Source organism: Colius striatus, chromosome 1 (genome assembly GCF_028858725.1).
Source record: "Colius striatus isolate bColStr4 chromosome 1, bColStr4.1.hap1, whole genome shotgun sequence".
NCBI lineage: Eukaryota > Metazoa > Chordata > Aves > Coliiformes > Coliidae > Colius > Colius striatus.
Genome location: NC_084759.1, coordinates 110,238,869 through 110,260,053, shown reverse-complemented (window position 1 = coordinate 110,260,053; position 21,185 = coordinate 110,238,869). Strand labels below are relative to the sequence as shown.

At 37.0% G+C, this 21,185-nt stretch overlaps 1 protein-coding gene across 1 annotated transcript in view; it reads left to right on the top strand.

The window, feature by feature from the left end:
• The window catches only part of EPHA6 (EPH receptor A6), a 497,763-nt gene extending 477,754 nt beyond the window's left edge, over positions 1-20,009 (top strand). The window contains exons 16-19 of the mRNA XM_062003218.1: positions 5,013-5,162; positions 14,659-14,852; positions 16,915-17,064; positions 19,895-20,009. Coding sequence (XP_061859202.1) covers positions 5,013-5,162; positions 14,659-14,852; positions 16,915-17,064; positions 19,895-20,009 — 609 coding nt within the window. The remainder of the gene's footprint in view (positions 1-5,012; positions 5,163-14,658; positions 14,853-16,914; positions 17,065-19,894) is intronic.
• Positions 20,010-21,185: the final 1,176 nt, after the last annotated feature.

The following is a 21,185-nucleotide window of genomic DNA, read 5'->3' as shown; positions in this document are numbered from 1 at the left end:
ATAGGGTAGGATATATCTATCTTTCTGGAGATTTTGTGTGTATGTATACCACTACACAATACATCTTACTGATGACCTTTAGTAAGACAAAATGGCAGGTTGGGCGGAGTATTTTGAACAAGTATCCTGCCATATGTCTAGTGTTAATTCAAGTTAACATAAAGTGTTTCTGATGATCTGTGGACAGATGTTTCATCTTGGCTATTTTAGTTCTGTCAGTCTTAAGCAACGATTATTTTCATCTATCAACAGCTTTTCCCCTTTTTGAGGACAAAAATAGATGTGTATTCTAGGAGTTAAAACTCACTAAAATTGACGTATTCTCAAAATCACAAATAAGTTGTTCTGAAAAACTGGATAGCTAACGTGGGGGGAAAAAATCAAGTTCCACATATTTAACTTCAGTTTTGTTAATCAGGATATTTGCAAGAAAATGAATATTTTCCCAGACATTAAAAGCAAATCCAGTCTTTTTGAAAATCAGGAGGTTTTGTTCATTTCAGTTCTGAGGGAAATCAAAGACTGGTAGAACTGATTGGAATTGGGCATAATGAGAACAAATTCTGAAATTGCTTTTCAGAGCAGTTTTGTTATCTTGCCATGTAGGTTCGCTGATATTCCAATAGACACTAGAGAAGACTGTTGATAATACTGAATAGTTCTAAATTATGATTGGGGGATGCTAAATTCTATTTGTAAATTTGCACATGAAAAAAAATTGACTCATGCGCAAATAAAGGCATTGTTCAAGTAAAAAGGCATAAGGCTTTTGTACAGAATGATGGATTGTGGCCAATATTTAATACTAATCTCTCTCATTACGTTTGTCTGTCTTCACTGAGAAGTTCTTTTTTTCCCCCCCCATTGCTGGCATTTGGGGTGGAGAAAAAGACACTACACTTGTATCACGGAAAATGATTGCACAATTTAGTAACGTCATATAGAAAGGAATAGTAATTGACAGATGTATTGGAATTACTGTACTAAATTAGACTAATGGTGCACAAATTTCAATACCTTTTGTCCCAGAAATAGTTCTAGATGTCTGTGCACCTCAGCATTTAGTAAAGCTGCAGCCAGCTCTGTGACAATCCCTCTCTGTCATTCAAGGAAAACACAGAGCAAGATTTTCAACAGAAACGGGCGTTATTTCACATCACTGCTGGTCTTGGACATCAGGAGTCCAATGCACTGTGTCTTCTTTTGCCTGCTTATGTGTATTGCTGTCTTTGCACACCCAGTAGGAGCTCATACAACTTCCCCTCAGATTTGTATGAAGGTTCTTGGTGGCATCTCTCATTAGCTAGCAGAGCATACCACAAGTTCTGACCATCTAACCAACTTCCTTTGTTTCTTCTGTGCCCTCTCTGACATTTTTCACATCAAGCATTTTGAGGTTGCAGATACATCCTGACTTTCATCTTGGTAGAGTAGCTGCCAGTTACATTGTTCGACTGGAGTTTTAAAATATGTTTAAATATTTCATTAAAGAAGCTGTTATTGCCTCTTGTCTTTTAAAAAGATGTCTAACGTAAAATAAAAAATATCAAATGAGAGATGACAAAAATGCAGACTAAAGAATAGACTTTGTGGCCCACTGGATAATACATAATGTCAGTGCCAGTTGCCTTGCTGGGTCTTTTCACATAACAGATAATAAGCACTTTTTTTGTTCTAAGCTCCAAGAGACATATCTCTCTCATGCATAGCTTGAGGTGAAGAATGAGGCACTCTGCAACCTGCAGTTCCAATTCTGTCTTTAAATACGTGGCAAACTGCTGTGGCCAACTCTGTAGGGAAAGTGAGCCTGAGTATGGGTGAGCAAGGGGATAAATTTCATTTCAAGGGCTGATCTCTAAACAGTTCTACAAACTAAGCAATACAAACCTAATATTCTAGTTGCAAGGGGACTATTGTCACTGCACAATAAAATCGCTTATTAAATTATAATCTAGAAAAAAACAGGAGATAGACACTATTGGGCTAGCAGCATACAGGGAAAAAAAAGCTAAATTCTAATTATTTGAATAGCAGTGTTAGTGTTCTGTTACCACGTAAAAATAAAATTAGCTTATAACTGATGCCATTATTAATGTATGATGTGAGGCAGAAATACAATTTGGTTCTTAACACCCCTTCTGCCTCTTTCCTCCCAACCCAAAAAAGACAGAGAATAACCTCAAAGCAAAAGGGGTTTACATAAGGTCTCTCTGATGCTGAGAGCCATGACAGATTTCATTGCTACAGTAGTAGAATGTAGATGATATATAAATTATCTTAATTCAAAGGTTAGGTATTATGTAAACAGTAAGTATTGCATTTGCTTTTTTCCCAGTTAGACCAAAATATAAAAAGACGTGTCCAATATCAGCAGCACTGTTTATTACTCTAATCAGACACAGGAAATATATTTTCAACTATTCGAAACTTCACGTTCTTTCATTACGTGAGCAGCTATTGCTGCTGTTCAGTTCTATAAATTTCTTAAGGTAGTCATATTGTAGTCTCCACCTTTTGAATGGCTTTCCAATAAATAAAACAACTTCTTTGCATAAAAAGCTATTCTGCAAACATAATTAAGTATTGACATTTACATTTTTATGAATATAATATCTTCATACATAACATTAATCCATCGTATAAACTCTAGAGGTTTTGCTTGACATTGTCATTAAAGCTAGCAGGAAATAATTTTATTTTACATTACAACACTGAACACATCTTATGGTCTTGAACATGAACTATCTTGAATTTTGTTAAGATTCTGTTCTCCATTCTCATTTTCATACTCAATGAGCCACTACTGTTTCACTCCAAAAGGCATAGCTTTTAGTATAGCACTATAGATAGAAAAGCTGTATCATGAAACTAGTTGTAGAGTCCAGTCAAATTCTTTAAAACTTACTTAGCCAATAGTCACAAATCTAGCTGCAAATGCTGGTCAAGATGTGACCTCTTTTGAGGGTATAATTTTTGAATATGAATCCAATTTATGAAAAGAATGTGCTTTAAAAAATAATTTTCCTATTGTATTCTCTATGTTCTATTATAGACATTAAGTAAAACCTATAAATATCCAAATACCTTTTATTTGTATGTATAGGTTTGTGTTTTCCCTGCAAGTATATCTTTAATTACCAACATAAGTTAGTTACATTAAAATTCAAAAAATGACACATGATTAATAAAACTCTCTAAATTAGAAATGTGACTCAGTTAATTTGTTGACTCATCACTTTGTCTTGATGAACAAAGTCTTATCTACTGTCTGAACTTGTAGACTTTTTTTCCTGTCATCTCCTGAGTGAATAACATGATGTTATGCCTGTGATAAGGAAAGAAAATATGGATTTTTCTTTGTCAACTATTCTTCGTTCTCATCTTCAAAAGCATTTGCAATTGCAACACAATTGTGAGGGGAACAGGTATACTAGGAAGGGCTCAAGAGCATCACATTCTGCAGTGCTGAGTAGGGGAGGCTCAGAGATGGCAGCAGATGGGGCATAAACTCCTTTGTATCTCTCACATGCCAGAATGATCTGACCACTGGTTTATTTGATTTAGTAAAGGATGTAGGGGAGGTGCTTGAGCAGAAATATGAAATAAAGTGTTAGATTTACCTTACTGCTGCTAAAATCAGTAAGTGGTTTGCCACTGACTTCAACCACAGCTGAGCAAGCAAAGGCTTTAAAAAAACAGATGCAAAAATCGTAGCATCATACAAAGGACATCCTGTCTTCTATCATAACTATCTTCCAGCATCAATGTTAACCATGCATTTTTCAACAGCACGCAAGACTCACTTATGGGAAGTTAGCTTACTGATGTTTCACTCCAGACAGAGAACTTTGCTTTTCAGCACTTTTTTGGTACAACAAATATCTTGTCAGTCAGCTGAAGTCAGGACTCAACTGCTTACAGGCAAGTTTTAGTATATTAACAGAGATTTACATACTTGTTCTTAACTGTGGCTTCTCTTCAACTGTCAAATGGATGTTCTAGTTAATTTCTTTGGTTTCTGTCACAAATACAATTATGACAATGAGCAGAACTTGTTCTGCTCGTTGAAAACAACTCCTGCTAAGTGAGCCCAGATCTACTGACTGCCTCCTTCTGCCATCTAGTGGCACATAGAACATACTGCTCTCTCTGCTTATTTAAAGAGTTACATACAGAACGATAGTAAATGTATACTTTTGAAAAGAATACTTTTGAAATGAGAAATTTATCTAGAGAAAATACTTTGTTGTATAATTTAAAGTAGATTTCATACATGAACTATGGGAGAATAGAAGAGATTCAATGGTTTAACCTACTGATGTCAGAGAAAAGTTCTTCATCCCGTGGTCTTGTAAAGAATAAGTAAAATTTCTTGATTGAATGTTAACAGTGATTTTTTTTTTTTTGGTGGTAGCACTTAGATTTTAGCTTAAAAGCTCCAGAACAGCCTAAGAAAATGCCTATTAGAAACACAATTGTTTTGCTCTTTACCTGAATATTTAAAGGGCACAACAAAATTAAGAAATGTTATAAAAAGTAAAGAATCATAGAAAGCATATAGTCTCTTTTCTGATTATATGATTTCATTAAGTACTTTCAGTGTTCCATTTTGCAATAAATATTTCTATTTCATTTAAGGAAGAAGAGTTTAAATGTCAATATACTAGGAATTTCAGGCTTGGGATGTTTTCAGTGAGAAGGCATGTTCAGACTAATTATATGACTGAAAAAACAGGAATAATTTAAGATGCTTTCTATTCTTTGAACTTAGTTTTGTTTTTACTAAACAAATTAGAATGTGGTGAATTAGACTACAAATCAAACCAAATTTTTATTAAGTTCCTAGAAAGGTATATTTCTTCCTTTCCACTTGCAGCAAGTCGACAGGGCAAACTGACAGAAAACAGAATGTTGAATCCCAGCATCCAGGGTTGTTTTGTTTTTTCTCTTGTTTTAAACATATGCTATTCTGTATTCTAGTCATATTGACAAATTTTCAACATCTTTTCTAGGGTGGAAAAATCCCCATAAGGTGGACTGCTCCTGAAGCTATAGCTTACCGGAAGTTCTCTTCAGCAAGTGATGCGTGGAGCTATGGGATTGTAATGTGGGAGGTGATGTCCTACGGTGAAAGGCCATACTGGGAGATGTCCAACCAGGATGTAAGTACTGCCTAGGACTAATCTGCAAGTTGCCAAAGTGTTCCTTGGAAATGATTGTCAATCCTAGCCCTGCTTTACTTTTTCATTCACTTTTTAGGTTGGAACTTCAGCTTGTTAAAATCGGCAAAACTCTTACCAACTTCAGTGGGACGGTTAATTTATGCAACTTGAAGGCTTAGCCTTTTATAACTAAAACTTTTACTAGCTTCCTCTCGTGGGTTAAAGAGACATTACAAAAGAGTCATAGCCAGATTCTGATGCTGGCTATATATGGCTTTCATCCAAATCCCTGGAAATCTGCATCAGATCTGCAAGTTGCAGTTCTCAATTAAACTATAAATTAAGACTTGAAGGAACACTGGAACTATTCTGGTGATGAATTTGTCCTATCGTCTCCAGTACAATCTGACAGTGCCCTTCAACAGGCATATACATGCTTAAATTCTAAGAGAGTTATGCTGCCATGAGAAATGTATATGCCAGTTCTCTTTTCTAAGAATTAAATGTATTCTATTAACCTGAACAGTTTACCCTTACCTGTGTAGGCTCAATCACAGTGCCAGGAAAATAATCCTCCCTCACAACAGTTACGTTTTCCCCTGACTTTTTTTTGGTTTTTTTTTTTTTTGCAAAAGTTGTGGCCAAAGAATCCTTTTCAATTAAGAAAACGTGTTTTCTTCTAGTAAAACTGAAGATTTGTTGTAGAAAATGAATCATGGGAAGGGATTTTTTTTTCTCCATCACAATTTAAATTTTCACTAAGTCTCCTGTTTGATGGATCCTCATGACAGCTCAAACTGGTATACTCAGTCTTCACACCAGTAAGCACCCTCTATGTCAAAAATATCATCCAACCCATCTTAACCTCTCGTTTATGTGCCTAGAATACCTCTACATTAGTTCTGAAAAGTTGACAACTCTTTTCCCAGATGGCTGGGTTTTTATTGTTGCTAAGTTATTCAGCTGTTCAAGTCTGATTAGTCATTTGAGGATAAGGATCTGAGAGATATTTTTATTCAAAAAAACATCATTTCAAGAAGGGAAAGAAAAAAAACACCAAAAAAAAACCCACGACAGCTAAACTACCTAAAACAGAAAAGACGAGCAGAACTAATAAAGCCTGTTACCTTGGTATTTGTATGCTACAGCCTCACCAGTACTACAATCCTACTTTTCTCCAGCATTTCTCCTGTGACTTTAGTCTTTGGAATTAGACCAACTCTCCTGTAGCTCATTCTCCCCTGACAATGCCGACAGCCTCCATGCATCTACCTGGTAGCAGCCCAGCTCCCTGCTGTGCTCATTGGTTAAGATGAGGTATGGGATGATACATGCTTTACCTGTTTTGAGCTATGCTGCTTCTGACTGACCAGACAGTAGTGGCTGGCTGACCATTTGAAGAGCATCTAAGCCAAGATAGATGTTTTCTATTCACTGGAGACATTACTTAGGTACTATCTGAGCTATAAACACATCACAGATCTACTGTGAAATAAGCAGATAAGCCCAGTAGGCTCAATTCTGTTTCCCACAGATAGAAATCTGTTGGCATTTGAGATGCCCTACAGTAACAAAGATCTCCACATGTGACTGACAGAGGAAATGCAGGAGACCTGAGTCCTCCTGGAACAAAAACTGAAGTCAAGTCAGCATACCCTAAGGATGCCCTAGATACCAAAGCTTAGACAAGTGAATTAAGGCTGTTTTTTCCCTGTGGCACAGTGTGAAACCATCTGTGTACAGATTTCTTATATATTTCAGTATCTATGTCCTACAACCGACTTTATGCATCTGCCCAGTTGCTGGTTCTTTCACAACTTGCTTAATTTGATAGAAGCGGGCCAATTGGTTCAAAGTTAATAAAAGAGAATGAACCACCAGACATCAAGTAACAATATGAGTACCCCAGCCTCAGCACCTTGCCTGAACTGAGAGCCACTTATCAGCTCCTGAATGGCCACAGTTTACAAGCACCAATTTAAGGCAAACTGCCATTATCTTCCTCTAAAAAGCCACATTGTAAGATGTGGTGGTTTAGGTTCTGATCGCTAAGGAGCTGGGACATTACTACAGGTGCGTAATAACAGAGGGTGCTATTCTTGAGCTAATCTTCCATTTGGACACAAAGCTGAATACAGGCATGGCAATATCAGCTTGTTCATCATTAGTATGCCGTTGCAAAATCTAATTACTCTGCATTGCAGGGAATGCACTTTATACCAAAATGCACACATAGTGTCAAATATTCTGCCTTCCCAAACTAATAGATGCAACAATTAATTTCACCGTGATCTTTCTTTTAACAGGAGATTGAACAGAACAAGAAACTTAAGAAAATATATTAGCAAATAACAGAATCACAGAACAGATGAGGCTGAGTGACTTTACAAGATTGTTTACTCCAAGCCCCCTGCTGAAGCACCATCAGCTAAAGCAGTTTTGCTCAGGGCCGTCTGATTTGGTTTTAAATGTCTCTAAGGATGGAGACTCTACAAATTCTCTGGGAAACCTGTTCCAGTGCTTGGTCACACGCACAATAGAAAAGCATTTTCCTACATTTTGAAGGAATTTTATGTTTTTCAGTTTGTGTCCCAATGGAACACAGACTTCTTCACTCTACACTTTATGAGTCATAAGCACATGTCCACATGTATCTTTACAAGTGAGGCTCACTGGGCAGTTACTTTTTCCCTTCAACCTCAGTTAGCGCTGCCTGGTTGAGGGACTACATGTCATAAATGCAGAATCAGCTCACAGTCCTTTCTGCTGTTGCCCCTACCAGTTGCCACTGGTACATTCCCAAGTATATAATGGGCAACACTCTTTTCCTGGTTTTCCTACCTGTGTAATTGGTATTTCATTTCTCCCTTCCCTCTGCAACACCACATTCATGGTTGGTTTTTTTAGAGTTTAAAGAAGGCCATGAAGCCAAAGATACTTCTGAACAAAGTCATCCCTACCACGGTGCCTGGCTTCTGTGCAGTGACAATGCTTGCAACTGCAACATCACCTCTCCATAACTTTGCCTCTGTCCCTCATCTTGCCAGTCTACTTATCTAGATTTAAGTGATGGGCAGCTGGTAATGACTGCAGCTCTAGGAGGTGGAGGGAAGAAGATGTTTTTTTGCTGTACTATTGTGTCCAACAGTCATGCAGTCTTGTGCTACCACATGGGGAATATCAGTCCCTATATGAGAGACTATTACTTCTTTATGAGAAACCCAGCTGCCAACATCTTTTACTTCTCTTGTAATCACAGTCTTTCTCCTCACACCAGCTTTGTTACCATCTCACTTCTTGACTCTCCCACTGCTCTTACCACTGACTGGGAATGGGGAGAGAAAGAGGCTTTTTACCAAGCTCATTTGGCCTCACTATTCACCTCTGGGGAAAAGGGTTTGAATGAATGGTAGAACCCTTGTATAGAGTCCAAGTCATCAGGTGAGAATAGAGCACAACATAGACCTTCATTGCAGCTGCCTCTCCCTTTATTTGAGACTGGCTTCAGCCTGTCCTCTTTCCTACGACAGATCCTACGACATATCTATTCAAGACCATACCAGCAATAAGAATTCATAAAGTGACCTCTCCATTTAGAATATATTAAATATTCTGCAACAGCATGAAGATAGCAACATTTAATTACTTCTACATCCAAAATAGTACTATTTGTTAATATAGAATAATGATGTTGTCCCTACGAATGTTGCTGATGTTAATGATGCTGACTCCTGGGGGCTTTCCTTGCAGTTCAGCAATGTACAGCACAAAGGACTCCTTTTCTCTGGAGCACTACCCACAGGCTTTCACTGCCAAAAAAGTTAACAGTGAGCACCTGTGACCTTCTAAATACGTTGAGTGACTCTAAATGTCATTGGGAAATTTCAAGTTACTAGACATATTGTACAGCTTACTTTGCTGGATATTGGGACATTTCTTGTAGTACAATAAATTACCCAGAATTTGCATGAGCTTATTTTGCAGAAATAGTAGGATATTCCCAAAGGTCACTGGTAGTGCACATATGGCAGGGAAAGTAAGAGGGGCATGCACTAAACATTCATAAAAGAAACATTATGCAAATAACTGTTAATAAGGTCTTACATAAGTATGGTCAGAGGTTCTGCTACAACAAAATGTCTGGCAACATTAACATTACAACAGTTACCATACTTAGATCATAATAAAATTCTTTTCTAGTTAGCAATAAACTATTTCTTAAATTGGGTGGATTTTTGTAAAGTACCAAAAGTTCTCCAATAATAAAATCCACAGAGCTTGGTATATCTTTTCACATTCCATCTTACAAATTGCTTTTCTAATTAAACTACTTTGGGAAATTAATTCACTTTTTTAGACCACAGCTAAGTGAGTGATGTTTTTAGTGGCTACCAGTCAAACATTCATTTCTCACATGCATAACACAGAAGCCAATGATGTGCCCACTTCTACCTAAAGAGAGGCAATGCTAGGAGAGGTGAGTTCACTGCTGCCTGGCACAGTGCCTAATTGCCATGTGAACATATCTTCAGTCAGATGAACAATCGGGCTGAGCTAAGTCATAGAATCAGAGAATTGGTTTGGATGGAAATTTTAGAATCATTAAGTCCAACCACTAACCTCACACTGCCAAGCCCATCACTAAACCGTGTTCCTCAGCACCTCAGCTACACATATTTTAAATATCTCCAGGGTTGGTGACTCTACTACTTCCCCAGGCAGCCTATTCCAGTGTTTAACAACCTTCTCAGTGAAAAAGTTCTTCCTAATAACCAATTTAAACCTCTCCTGACACAACTTGAGGCTGTTAAAATCTACCAAAGTATCTCCTATCTGACCCCTCAGTCACAGCAATTAAATTGTGAGGAGCAAGCACAGGTAGTACAGAGCCCAAGCTGATGCTAAGTGTTACACTGATATGTGCCACCTAAATAAACTCAGTCTGATTTTCAGAGACTGCAGCTGTTCACAAGACAGATTCAACACCTCTGCAAATCTAGGATCCTCTATTTACATTCCTAAGCAAGAGTTTGAAAGCTGAACTTTAGGCAACTGAGTTGGATAATTCCTCTCATAATTTTTTTTAATACTGTACATGGTATGCTGTAGAGGCTTTAAAATGCTATTAACTTTGAGAAATGCACTTGTTTAAGTAAATAACCATTTTATTGTTGTGGTAAGTCACTTCTGACCTGTGTTGGTGCTGATAAATGCACTTCTTAGGTATGTGGCAGGCACCAGAGGTGTCCATTAATTAGGGCTGCTGAACAGTCTGTTGTGTCTTATTGCTTAATTAATAAACATTAGCTAAGATATTTAACTTTCCAAGGAAACTAGTGTACTGATGAACAGATTGTGCTAAGAGTCTGGCTTGCTAATGTTCATCTGAGGAAAGGAAGATTTATATTCAATGCATTTGGTTTGTAGAACAGCTGTGAGTGGAGTCTACTGGGACACCTGTTAGAGGCCACCGTATAAATTACTGCATGTTGCAAAACTACAGTATTAAAAGCATATATATATATATATATATATTTAATAGACTGTAATCAATATGCAAGAAAACTACTGTAGCACATAGAATAGAAGTCCTTAGACTTATGAAAGTTTCTTGTAATAGTAAAAATAAGTTACCCTAACATAGTTCTTTCAGCCCACAGACATCAAAACACTTGGCAGGCACCTGGAACTGGCTACCTACCATGAGGCATGAGCAGCTGCATCTCCCTCCTGGTAGATTTTTCAGATGTCAGTAGGACACAGGGACAGCATCCCTCTGGAATTTCTTCTGTCTCAGTCTCATTAAAAAATCTGTCAGTTAACTTTTGAAAGCAAAAATCTATGTTACTCTTCATAATGAAACCATCAGGAAGATTACAGCTTAATTTTCAGATGCCATTGTGGCTAATTTAAAATTATTTTGAAACTGAAGATGCATAAATTTTAAGCAGAAGTCAATACAATATTTTTCACATAATTTTTGTATCTTAATTAATATTTCATATTAACACCGTCTTCAACCTTTACAGCTATGTCTGACATAAAAATTGTAAAATGTATTGCACAAACTCCAGTGTTTAATGTCATCTGTGTACAAAAATACATAAAAAGAATGGTCTCCTTTATAATAAAAGCCTAAGTATTGCCAAGCATGGAAATAATTAGTTAACTGTAAAAAATAGTTTCTATTCTAGTGCCAAAAAGTGTTGCCTAAAAAAATACACCCTGCCCATTTTACTCACCTTAATGCTGACCCACAAGACCTTCCAATGAATTTTAAACATACTCATCATTCAAAAGGAACCTACAGCCTCTTTCTCAGTATTTGATGGCAGCACAGAGTATTTGCATGGTTTCCTCCTTTTGATACCCATTACGTGATTATCACTAAACGTGAACTAAAGAGCAGTAATCAGCCATTTTGTTAGCAGGCTCGGCTCTGTTTGCATAGAAACTAAGCTACTGTTCCTGTTCTTTTGGGTTGAAACAGAGGGGACATTAATTTGCCAAGATGAAAAGAGTTATGCAATTGCTAGAACCATTGCTATGTCCTTCTTGTAGATAAAGATGTTTAGACCATTTCATGATTAATGTAATGCTTCTTCAACCTTAAAGTGGCAAGGAAAAAGACATGTAAAAGATGTTAATGCATAAAATATTCAGATATAATAGATAAACTAACATTTCCCAGAAAAATGTATTTAATGCTTCTTCCCTTTTAGGTTAATAGATATCTATTTCTTCAGTTCAGAGATAAGTGCTATGCAAGTAGCAAAGCGGGAGCAAAACTACATAAATAAATAAGGAACTAAAAAGTTCTAATTCTTCCTTTAAGATTTTACTCTCATTGCAGTTTTAGGCACTTATCACATCTTTACTTTTGCCTCTTAGACTCTAAAAATAATACTTGCCTTACAAGGGATGCTAATGAGGAAATATTTGCAGTTTATTTTTAAAATGATCTGGTATTAATGAGAAATTATAATTATTCGAGAACCAGCTGGCATTTCTCTTAACACTGAAATGTTCCTTTTGAACAAGAGAAGAAACAAACTGCACTTTAACTTCTTTTTCAAATAGATCGTAAAACAGAGTATGTCAGAGAAAATACAATGTCTGGAAAATTGCGGTTGTTTGAGGGGTTTTTCCTGAATAAATTACTTGAGAAAAACCTCATCAGCTCTCTATTGTTGTGTTAAGTAAATACTGTATGTCTTGGAACAGTAGAGAAGCTTTCCCTTTGCCATAAAAACAAAATACATTTCATAAAGTCATCCTCTGCCAATGGTAAAGTTAAATGTAAATTTACAGTTAAATGTAAAGACTCTGGTATCTGCATTTCTGGGATGCTAAACGTTGCCTCTTCAGTGAGAAGTATCATCCAAGCTATACCCCACAGTGTAACAATTACCTATGTTGTGCAAAGCTGTTTTTGACAAACTGCTTCAGATACATGAGTCTCAACAGTTTCGTGAATAAAATTTCATGCACATGGTGTTGAATTTCATCCGTCATGAGCCTGTTACAGGACCAATCTGGGGGCCATATTCATCATTAGCAAGCAAGGCTTTTGACAATCTGATGGTATTTTTCCCTATAGCAGCTATTTCAGCAGCTCAGATTTTGGACCGCTGAAGTAAATCCCAGGGAGATAAACAAGTAGCCAGAACGGCAGATGGAAGAATTATCATACTGATATATCATTTACTGCTAGATATTACCTCTGCATGTCACGTATGTCCTGTCTGCACGTATGTGATCTGTCAATACTCACAGGTGCATAAAATTTAGAGATCCCTATGGCAAGTAATGCTGCCTTTGGAATAGCCTAGACTTCCCTGTGCTGTTGCCAATGGGTCTGAAACCTACCCTGTGCAAATCCAGTTCTCTGATGCATGGCAAACATTTGGTTTTCATGTGTAGGTGTTTCTGCCTGGATAAAAGAAGGCTATACATTGTAGGCCCAAGTTACCTCATTTTATAAAACTCAGCTCTACAAGAGTCTTGTTCCATTTTTAACTACACCATGAAGGGGAGCTAAGGTCCTAATGTAGACTCTTTGCTCTTATTTAGTTGCATAATGCTTGCAGCATAAGCATTAGGCATTGCTAAACAGAGCCAACAACATTAATTCAGAATTCAAAAAGAGAACGAGGATATATTCCAGGATAATAAGACTGAATATATTGAAGCTACAGCTAGTGCTATAAAACATTGATTTGCTGTAAACAGTTTAATGTACCCCCTTCCAGCTGCATTAATATGTCTGCAGCATGTACATTCATCTGTGTGAAAATGAAAAATGTCTCTTTAAAGCAGAGTGGGTATAAATGCAGTAGGTATGTTTCTGGTAAGTGCACTGTGTTATTATAAATCTTGTGTACAATCATTTGTACTTTAGAGAACATTTAGCGTTGGTTGGATTTTTACATGAAAGGATTATGTATGTATGGTAGGGTTGGTCTTTTTCCTAGCTTTGTTTTTGATTAACCACTTATTTTCTTTCCATTCTTTTATTTACAAGAAATCCTGACTATGGGATTTCTATCATCATTCCCACTGCTACCAGCAGTCATTGCAGAACCTAGTAGCTTTTCTTCTTGTTTTTTTAAATCGTATATGGAATAAATCCATTCAGCTTTTTGTGGACCTTACCTACTTTTGCTACCTCCTATCATGCAGGGTTGATAATGTCCTTTTCAGACAACGATTTTGTTACCAGCGTTACTAGAAACAAGCCTCTCTTCAACTCTGATCAAATGTAATTTTACATACATGTGATTTATCCATGATATCAGATCCGTTTATTTACAAATCCTGACCAAACATGTTTTCTGTATCTTCTAAACCTGAAAGTTTTACTCAATTTAGTGTATAGGGTTTATTCATAAACAGCTTGGACATCCAGGTTTCTGAGACAGTCTGTGCAAAATAATGTTGGGCTTCACTGAAACTTAGTGTGTGAGACACTACCTGAATAAATCATACTCTAACAATCAACAGAAACATATTATCACCAAGCACATTTGCCAGGTGCTGCAACATGCATTTGTAGTGGATGACTGTCTTGTGACATTGCCATACACTGACACTTTTTTGGGATGCAAATACTAGAGCATCTCACTATGCAGTGACCATAAAAGGTTAGTTTGTGGCCCTGTGACCCAATTCAGTACAACATCAACCTGAAGTCAATGAAAAAGATTATGATACTGGTTACTTCTTTTTTCTTCTCCTACTCTCTTGGCTGTTTGAAGAGGATGCCTGGAGAGCCTAAAAAAATGCCTACTGTGTTTCATATGCCTACAAAATACTTTGTATCTCCTCTGATCATATTTCTGCCAGTCCTGATTCCCTGAGTGAAGCCCCAGCCATGTATAAAGTGAGGGTGGCTGTGCCATTAATTGTTAACGCTGGTTTGTAGTTGCCAACTTTACACTGTCCTTTCAGCATTTAACCCTAATGCCCAGTAATCATATGTATTGTATTTCTTTAGGTTATACTGTCTATTGAAGAAGGCTACAGGCTTCCAGCTCCCATGGGCTGCCCAGCTTCTCTTCACCAACTAATGCTTCACTGTTGGCAAAAAGAGAGGAACCTCCGTCCAAAATTTGGTGACATTGTCAGCTTCCTAGACAAACTGATCCGTAATCCAAGCACCCTTCATACCCTAGTGGAGGACGTCCTTGTGTAAGACTCTTTTTGGCACTTCTTTTTTTGCATAATGTGTCTTGGCTATCGTTAGATTTTTTAGGACATTAAGCAGGGGTGGGAGTGAGCTGCAAAGCTCTGAATTCATTAAGTTATAGGAGTTCACATAATTTTAAGCCCCTTTTAAGGTTTACTTTATTGACAGCATACTATTGTATAACGACCTTTTTTCTCATCATGCAGATTATAGTGGGCTTTTTTTTTTGTCTGAGTTCTGTGCACTGTCACTCAATCTTTGTGAATCAGTTTGTTCCCCTCTTTTTTGGTGCTTCTCCTATGTGCTCAGTTTCTCTTTGTAATTTTTTCTCTATTTAATAGCTTGTCTCTCTATCTGACAGTGCTCAAGCGATTTCTGAACTGCCTTAGAGTAATTTCTTGCAGAAAGTGGTTATGTCATAGCTTGCTAAATCTTTAGTTATCTGCAGAATAGCAGCAACAGTGACCAAATAAGAGATTATGCTATTACCATTCCACAAATTCTTGATGATGTTGCCGAAAGTTTTTTTCATTAACAATACTATAGAAATTAATACCACCACAGGAGAAGCAAGGCTGTGGTGGAAGAACTTGCCAATTTTTGTAAGTTTATCAATCCAAGCTGTCCCTGGGTATCAGCTGAAATCAGTGACAGTCCAGGTGGCATCACTCCATTTGCTGAAATTCACTTTAAGTGCTATTATGGAGACCCCATGGGTTTATAAGGGGTTTTCAGGGCCTGGATGGGTCTTGCTGAGAACCTCAGTGGGTTTTTTATGTGGCTTGGAGAAGGGCTGAGCAACAAGTCAAAGACAGAGGCTGGTATCCTGCTTTACAAAAAGCTGAATGGAGAGATTACTATGAAAACCTAGAGTTAGGTTTACCTACATTTCATCTAACACAGACTAGTGAGACTTGTGAGAATTAATAATGCCCATGCACTACATTTAGTGGTCTCTATGTGTATATGCATATAAATATATATTTATATAACTTGTGACTTCTACCAGCACCACTTTAGCATCTAAGTAATGCATTTTTATCTATTCTTATTTTAAAACATAATCATTTTGATAATATGAAACAAAATCAGTGTGTTTAATGTATTTGAATATGTGCGGTTGAAACTCGGAATGTTAACATACTAGGATGTGTTGCTTCCTACATAAGTCATGTTCCATCAGTTAATGTTGGCTTGCTTTTGCTGTCTAAATTCTAACTTGAAATAAACAATATATTTCTCTGAAAGGCTATTGTAAAGCTTTTATAAACAGTAGTGTGCTTTCTCTACATTCTATTCCTACAGTTTCTCTACATAAATTGTAGAAAGCCAATGGGTGTTGTGAGTCCTTACCAGTGTGGTACACAACAGAAGACGAAATATATGCCCCAAAATTTGATTTTCTTTTTCTACCTTTCTGTTTCAGTTGTAATAATGTTATGGAAAATAGATGAAACAGAACTGTGACTGAATTAGATCCTTCATTTTTATTTGCTACACAATCTGATTCTATGTAAAAGCAAAAATATAAAATGTTACCCCTTTTGCTTCTTTTACAGATAGCTTTAGGATTTGAACACTGTAATTAAAGTGTTCCTATTGCATAATGACAGAGCAATAAGGAGCCATTTGGGGTGGTTTTTTGTAGATAAATGTAAAAACCATCTTGCAGTGGTTTTGTATTTTTAAATTGTAACTGTTACATTTTGTCCTCCATTTTGACTGCTGTATTTACAAATTATTATAATCTTGAACATATAAAATCTTAAAGAAACACTCTGTGGGAACAAAAATAAGAGCATTAGGAGAGATCTGTTTCTCAGTTTGCTACTGAGTCGTAGTGCTTTTTAAAAATTGTATTGTTTAAGCAATGCAACTCGACAGACTGACATGATTTGTAAGTTTTAGACAATGGGTTAAAGAGATACTCAGTTAAGTTCTGACCTCTACAGTTCAGGCTTCTCTTTCATTCTTTCTGCCTTTTAATATAAACAGCATATACCAGAGTAAATGGAGTGTCATATTTTGTACTGCTTTGGTAACCTTTGCATTTTATTTTTACAGAATGCCAGATTCCCCTGGTGAAGTTCCAGAATATCCTTTGTTTGTTTCAGTCAGTGACTGGCTGGACTCTATAAAAATGGGTCAGTATAAAAATAACTTCATGGCAGCAGGTTTCACAACTTTGGATATGGTTTCAAGAATGAGTATCGAGTAAGTACGTACTCCATTGTCCTATAGTGACTAATCAATCTGAATTTGTTTGGATGCTGCAGAGACATAATTATCGTAATGTACAGAACAGCACTTTCATTTCCTTTCCTACCTAAGCTAATAGGTTTTTACTAAAACAGAAAAAAAAAGAGAAAGATAATTAAGAGACTCAGAACTGAACTCTGTGACCATAGCAAACACTACCAAAGCTCAGGTAGTAGGCATCCTTAAATGTCTCTTGGGGAATCAGTTTTGATCTAGACCACTGAAATTTATGGCAAAAACCTTTTTTTATTTTGCTGTGAACATCATCAAGCCCATACCAGTCCTGATGATGTTGTTCCCCACTTTTCTACCCTTCAGCCATCTTTGTCACTTGAAATTAAAACCCTGAACCCAGTGTATAAGGATTTAGGCAAATGATGGATTAATATGGAAGCATAATGACACTATCTTTTTTGTTCTCTATTCCCTTCCCATAAATTCATAATATTTTATTTGATGCTGTATCTGTCTGTATTAATAATGGTAAGGGTCAGCTAAGATTCAATACTTCTCTGGTTTTATCTCATGCTTATCTCTTATGCATATCATTTCGCATTCACCTACATTGAATTTCATGTGCTGCTTTATGGCATAGTCACTTAATGTTAGAAGATCCTTCCAAAACTCTTCACAGCTGGCCCTTTCCGTTACTACCCTGAACAGTTCAGTCTCAGCAACTGACTTTTACCTCTGTGTTCACCTGGTTTTCCCAACAATTTAGTGATTTGTTGAACAGTCATATTCGACATCATTCCAGCATGGGTCCCTGCAGATTTTTACTGATGACTATATTGTAAACCTTGACAATTTACTCCTAACCTCCTGGCTTTGAAACATTTATTTAGTCACGCAAAGACATTCTTATGCCATCACTCATTATTTTTCTTATAAAGCTTTGGTGAGGAATCTCCTCTAAAGCTTTTGGAAATCTATGTCAGGTGTATCAAATGAATCCCCTTCATCCATATATATGCTGATTCCTCCATTGGAAACAAGTGACTTTATAAAACACGACTTATCTCTTTGCAAAAGCCATGGTAACTCAAGTAAATCATTTATCTAAGCATTTAATAACTCTGTAGTTTCTATTATGCCCTGTGATGATTTCAGACTCACAGGTCTGTGATTCCCTAGATCTCCCCTGGAAACTTTTAATTTCATCTGGCACCACTCTCCATGCCTCAGGCATGAAGAAATTTTTAAGCGCTTGGAACACAGCTGATAATTCCCTCTCATATTCTTGTTAGTAATTCCACTATTTTATCTTTAATGTCTTTTAAAACTCTTAGCTAAACTCTTGATTCTATAGTGTTGTTATGGAGGTGGGTTTATGCTTGTTGCAGTCACTTCAACTTCACAGATCATCTGGCACAGAAGACACTTCAATTTCTTCTGCAGTGAATGTCAACTCATATTTGGTCTTCAAACAGTGGCCAGTCTTTCAGTACTCTTTTATACCCAAATCATCGTTAGACTCTGCAGACACTCTGGCAGGCTTCTTGTACCCAGTAGCTTTCCAAAATGTTTCTTATGAGTTATAATATTAGGTGTCTCTTTTCTGGTTGTTCCTCAAGTTCTTTTTTAGCATTCCTTACTGTGCTTTTACAGATAATCTGTCTAAAGTTGTCATTATTTCTACCTTCTTTCTTTAGGTACCATTTCAGCTTTTTGAAAGATTCCTTCTCTCTTCAGATAACTTCTGTAACCCTAGACCTGTTGGCTTCTTTCTTTATCAGGCTTTTTTTTGAGAGTGTGAAGCATAGTTCTTGTATTTCTAATACCACAACCTCCTATACAGGTTTATTTTTTTAATTGACACTTTTAGTTTCTAAGATGCTAAGTATTTTTGCATAGCCTCTGCTGACTTTAAGTGTTACTGTCCCTCCTGTGGACATTAAGCCCAAGTACACAATAGTTGCTGCTATCCACTGGCACTCCATCTGGAGGATACAGAGGCAGGTATCTTGAACTGCGAATCTGAAATTCATAAAGGTCATGCTTCATCCCTTCCATCCAAAGGATTGAGCTCCTTTACTAACAACATCATTAAACAACTTTTAACATCTCTAAATGGGCAATGTCTAAGCTATGTCCCAGTGTAGGATTTCTGCAATTGACAGAAGTTACTCACCCTCACCACTTCTATGATTTGTCAGCATCTTGCAGTTGGTGATGTTTAGAGAACAACTAAACTAGTGGACTGTACTGGACACCGAGAGCTGTTGACTTCATTTCTGCCAGAGTCAAGTTCTGTGGATGAACTGCTGCAGGTCTAGATGAGATGAAGGGAAACCAGGAGGATTTCCTTCTGGGTCAGGCTGGAAGATTCACTGTTATTCAAATCTTTAGACCATCTCTCACCATCATTCCCCAAATCATCAGAAGCACAGCCTCTGTTATTTCTGCCTCAGGACTGCATGAGTGAGTGTATCATCCCCATTCCTTTGCAAGTATGGGTGACATATTTGCTGCTAACACATTACTTAAAATGGACTGTTAGAATCTACCTTTTAGGTTCTTCCTTGAGACTGGGAAAAATTACTTGATAGTTAGTATAGAAGATACCAGTACTCTAACTGCTTTTTTTTTTTTTCCTTAAATGGCTATCTTTAAAAATTTGGAATTGACAGGTGTGGAAAACTTGAGTATTTACAGCTTGCTTATATGTCCCAGTCAGGAAGTTAAACTGTCCTGATGAAGAGCAATTCACTGTATATTTATACTCTTTTTGTGTACACGAGGCTTTACTATACTTGCATCCAAGACAAAACTTTTTATCTTGCAGTGACATTAGAAGAATTGGAGTTGTACTCATTGGACACCAGAGACGGATAGTCAGCAGTTTACAGACTTTGCGGTTACAAATGATGCACATACAGGAGAAAGGATTTCATGTATGAAAGTACTAGAATCAACTGTGTTTTGTGCCTCAGCATTTCTAAAATGGAAAAATATTCTCATTCTTCCCTTCTGCTCTTCCCAACTTCAAGAACTGTAGTCTCCTGTTCAGACTATAAAAGTACTTCTATGTTAATGCTTCCAAACTGGAATTTTTAATCACACTGCATAGCTCCTTTGACAGTTATCTGCCAATAAAATCCTGGCCTACTGCAAGACTCTTGGTACACATTGATGAATAACTCAGCATGGATGTGTAACTTTGTATTACAGTATTTGGGAAACTTTCATGAACTGACTTGAAAGTAGTAATCTATTTGGCCTGGTGTGGCTTCTTTATCAATGTATTTAGAGTTTGCTGGTAGATCAAAAAGTATTTGGCTTCCTTCATGTTCTGTGATCATGTAACTTCCAATACGAAATGTGCAATCAAAAAGAAATTTCACATAAATATTTATTTTGTCTCTTAATTAAATACAAATGGATGGGTCCTATCATTATATTACTTTGCAATAGTTTGAATGCAGGTAAGCTGGTGCCTCAAAACATTAGTATTGTTTGCAGAAATGGCTGATTTTATGTAGTGAGTTTTCATTGTGCGAATAACTGGGAGGACAGCAAGAGAAACCTGTTTGCAATCTTAAGGTCTTTGAATTTTAATTACTGTAGCACTCAGCACTTTTTATGCTTTAAAGTCTAGATTAGGTTGGAAAACTTGTTCATCCTTGAGATTCTTCACCACCCTAGACCTTTTTTTTTAATACTCGTCATTTGCTTCTACTATGTGGCAAATATTTGTTAGAAAACCAATTGTAACTTTTCCATAACCACGTGTAAAACATGGCTGTCAAATATACCATGGCCACATAGGCTTCAGAAAGCTTTCCGTTCCAAAAGGCCTCCACTGCTTGAAGTAAGCATAATTTCCATCAGTGTTAGTAGACCTTAAAGGGGCAGCCATCAGTGGGGTGATGTGCTTATTCTCATGAGAGCAGGCCAGCCATATCATCCTCCAGTTGAGGGCAGTGGTACAACCACCAACTAATGCTGGAAGTTACGTGCTGCTGTATTCAGTTATCTTGTACACAGGCAGAAAAGGAGATGTAGGACAGCAGTGTAATAATATGTTGCCTTGAGTCTACTTCTAACTGCTTTTAGAAACAAAAGCAGAGTCTGCT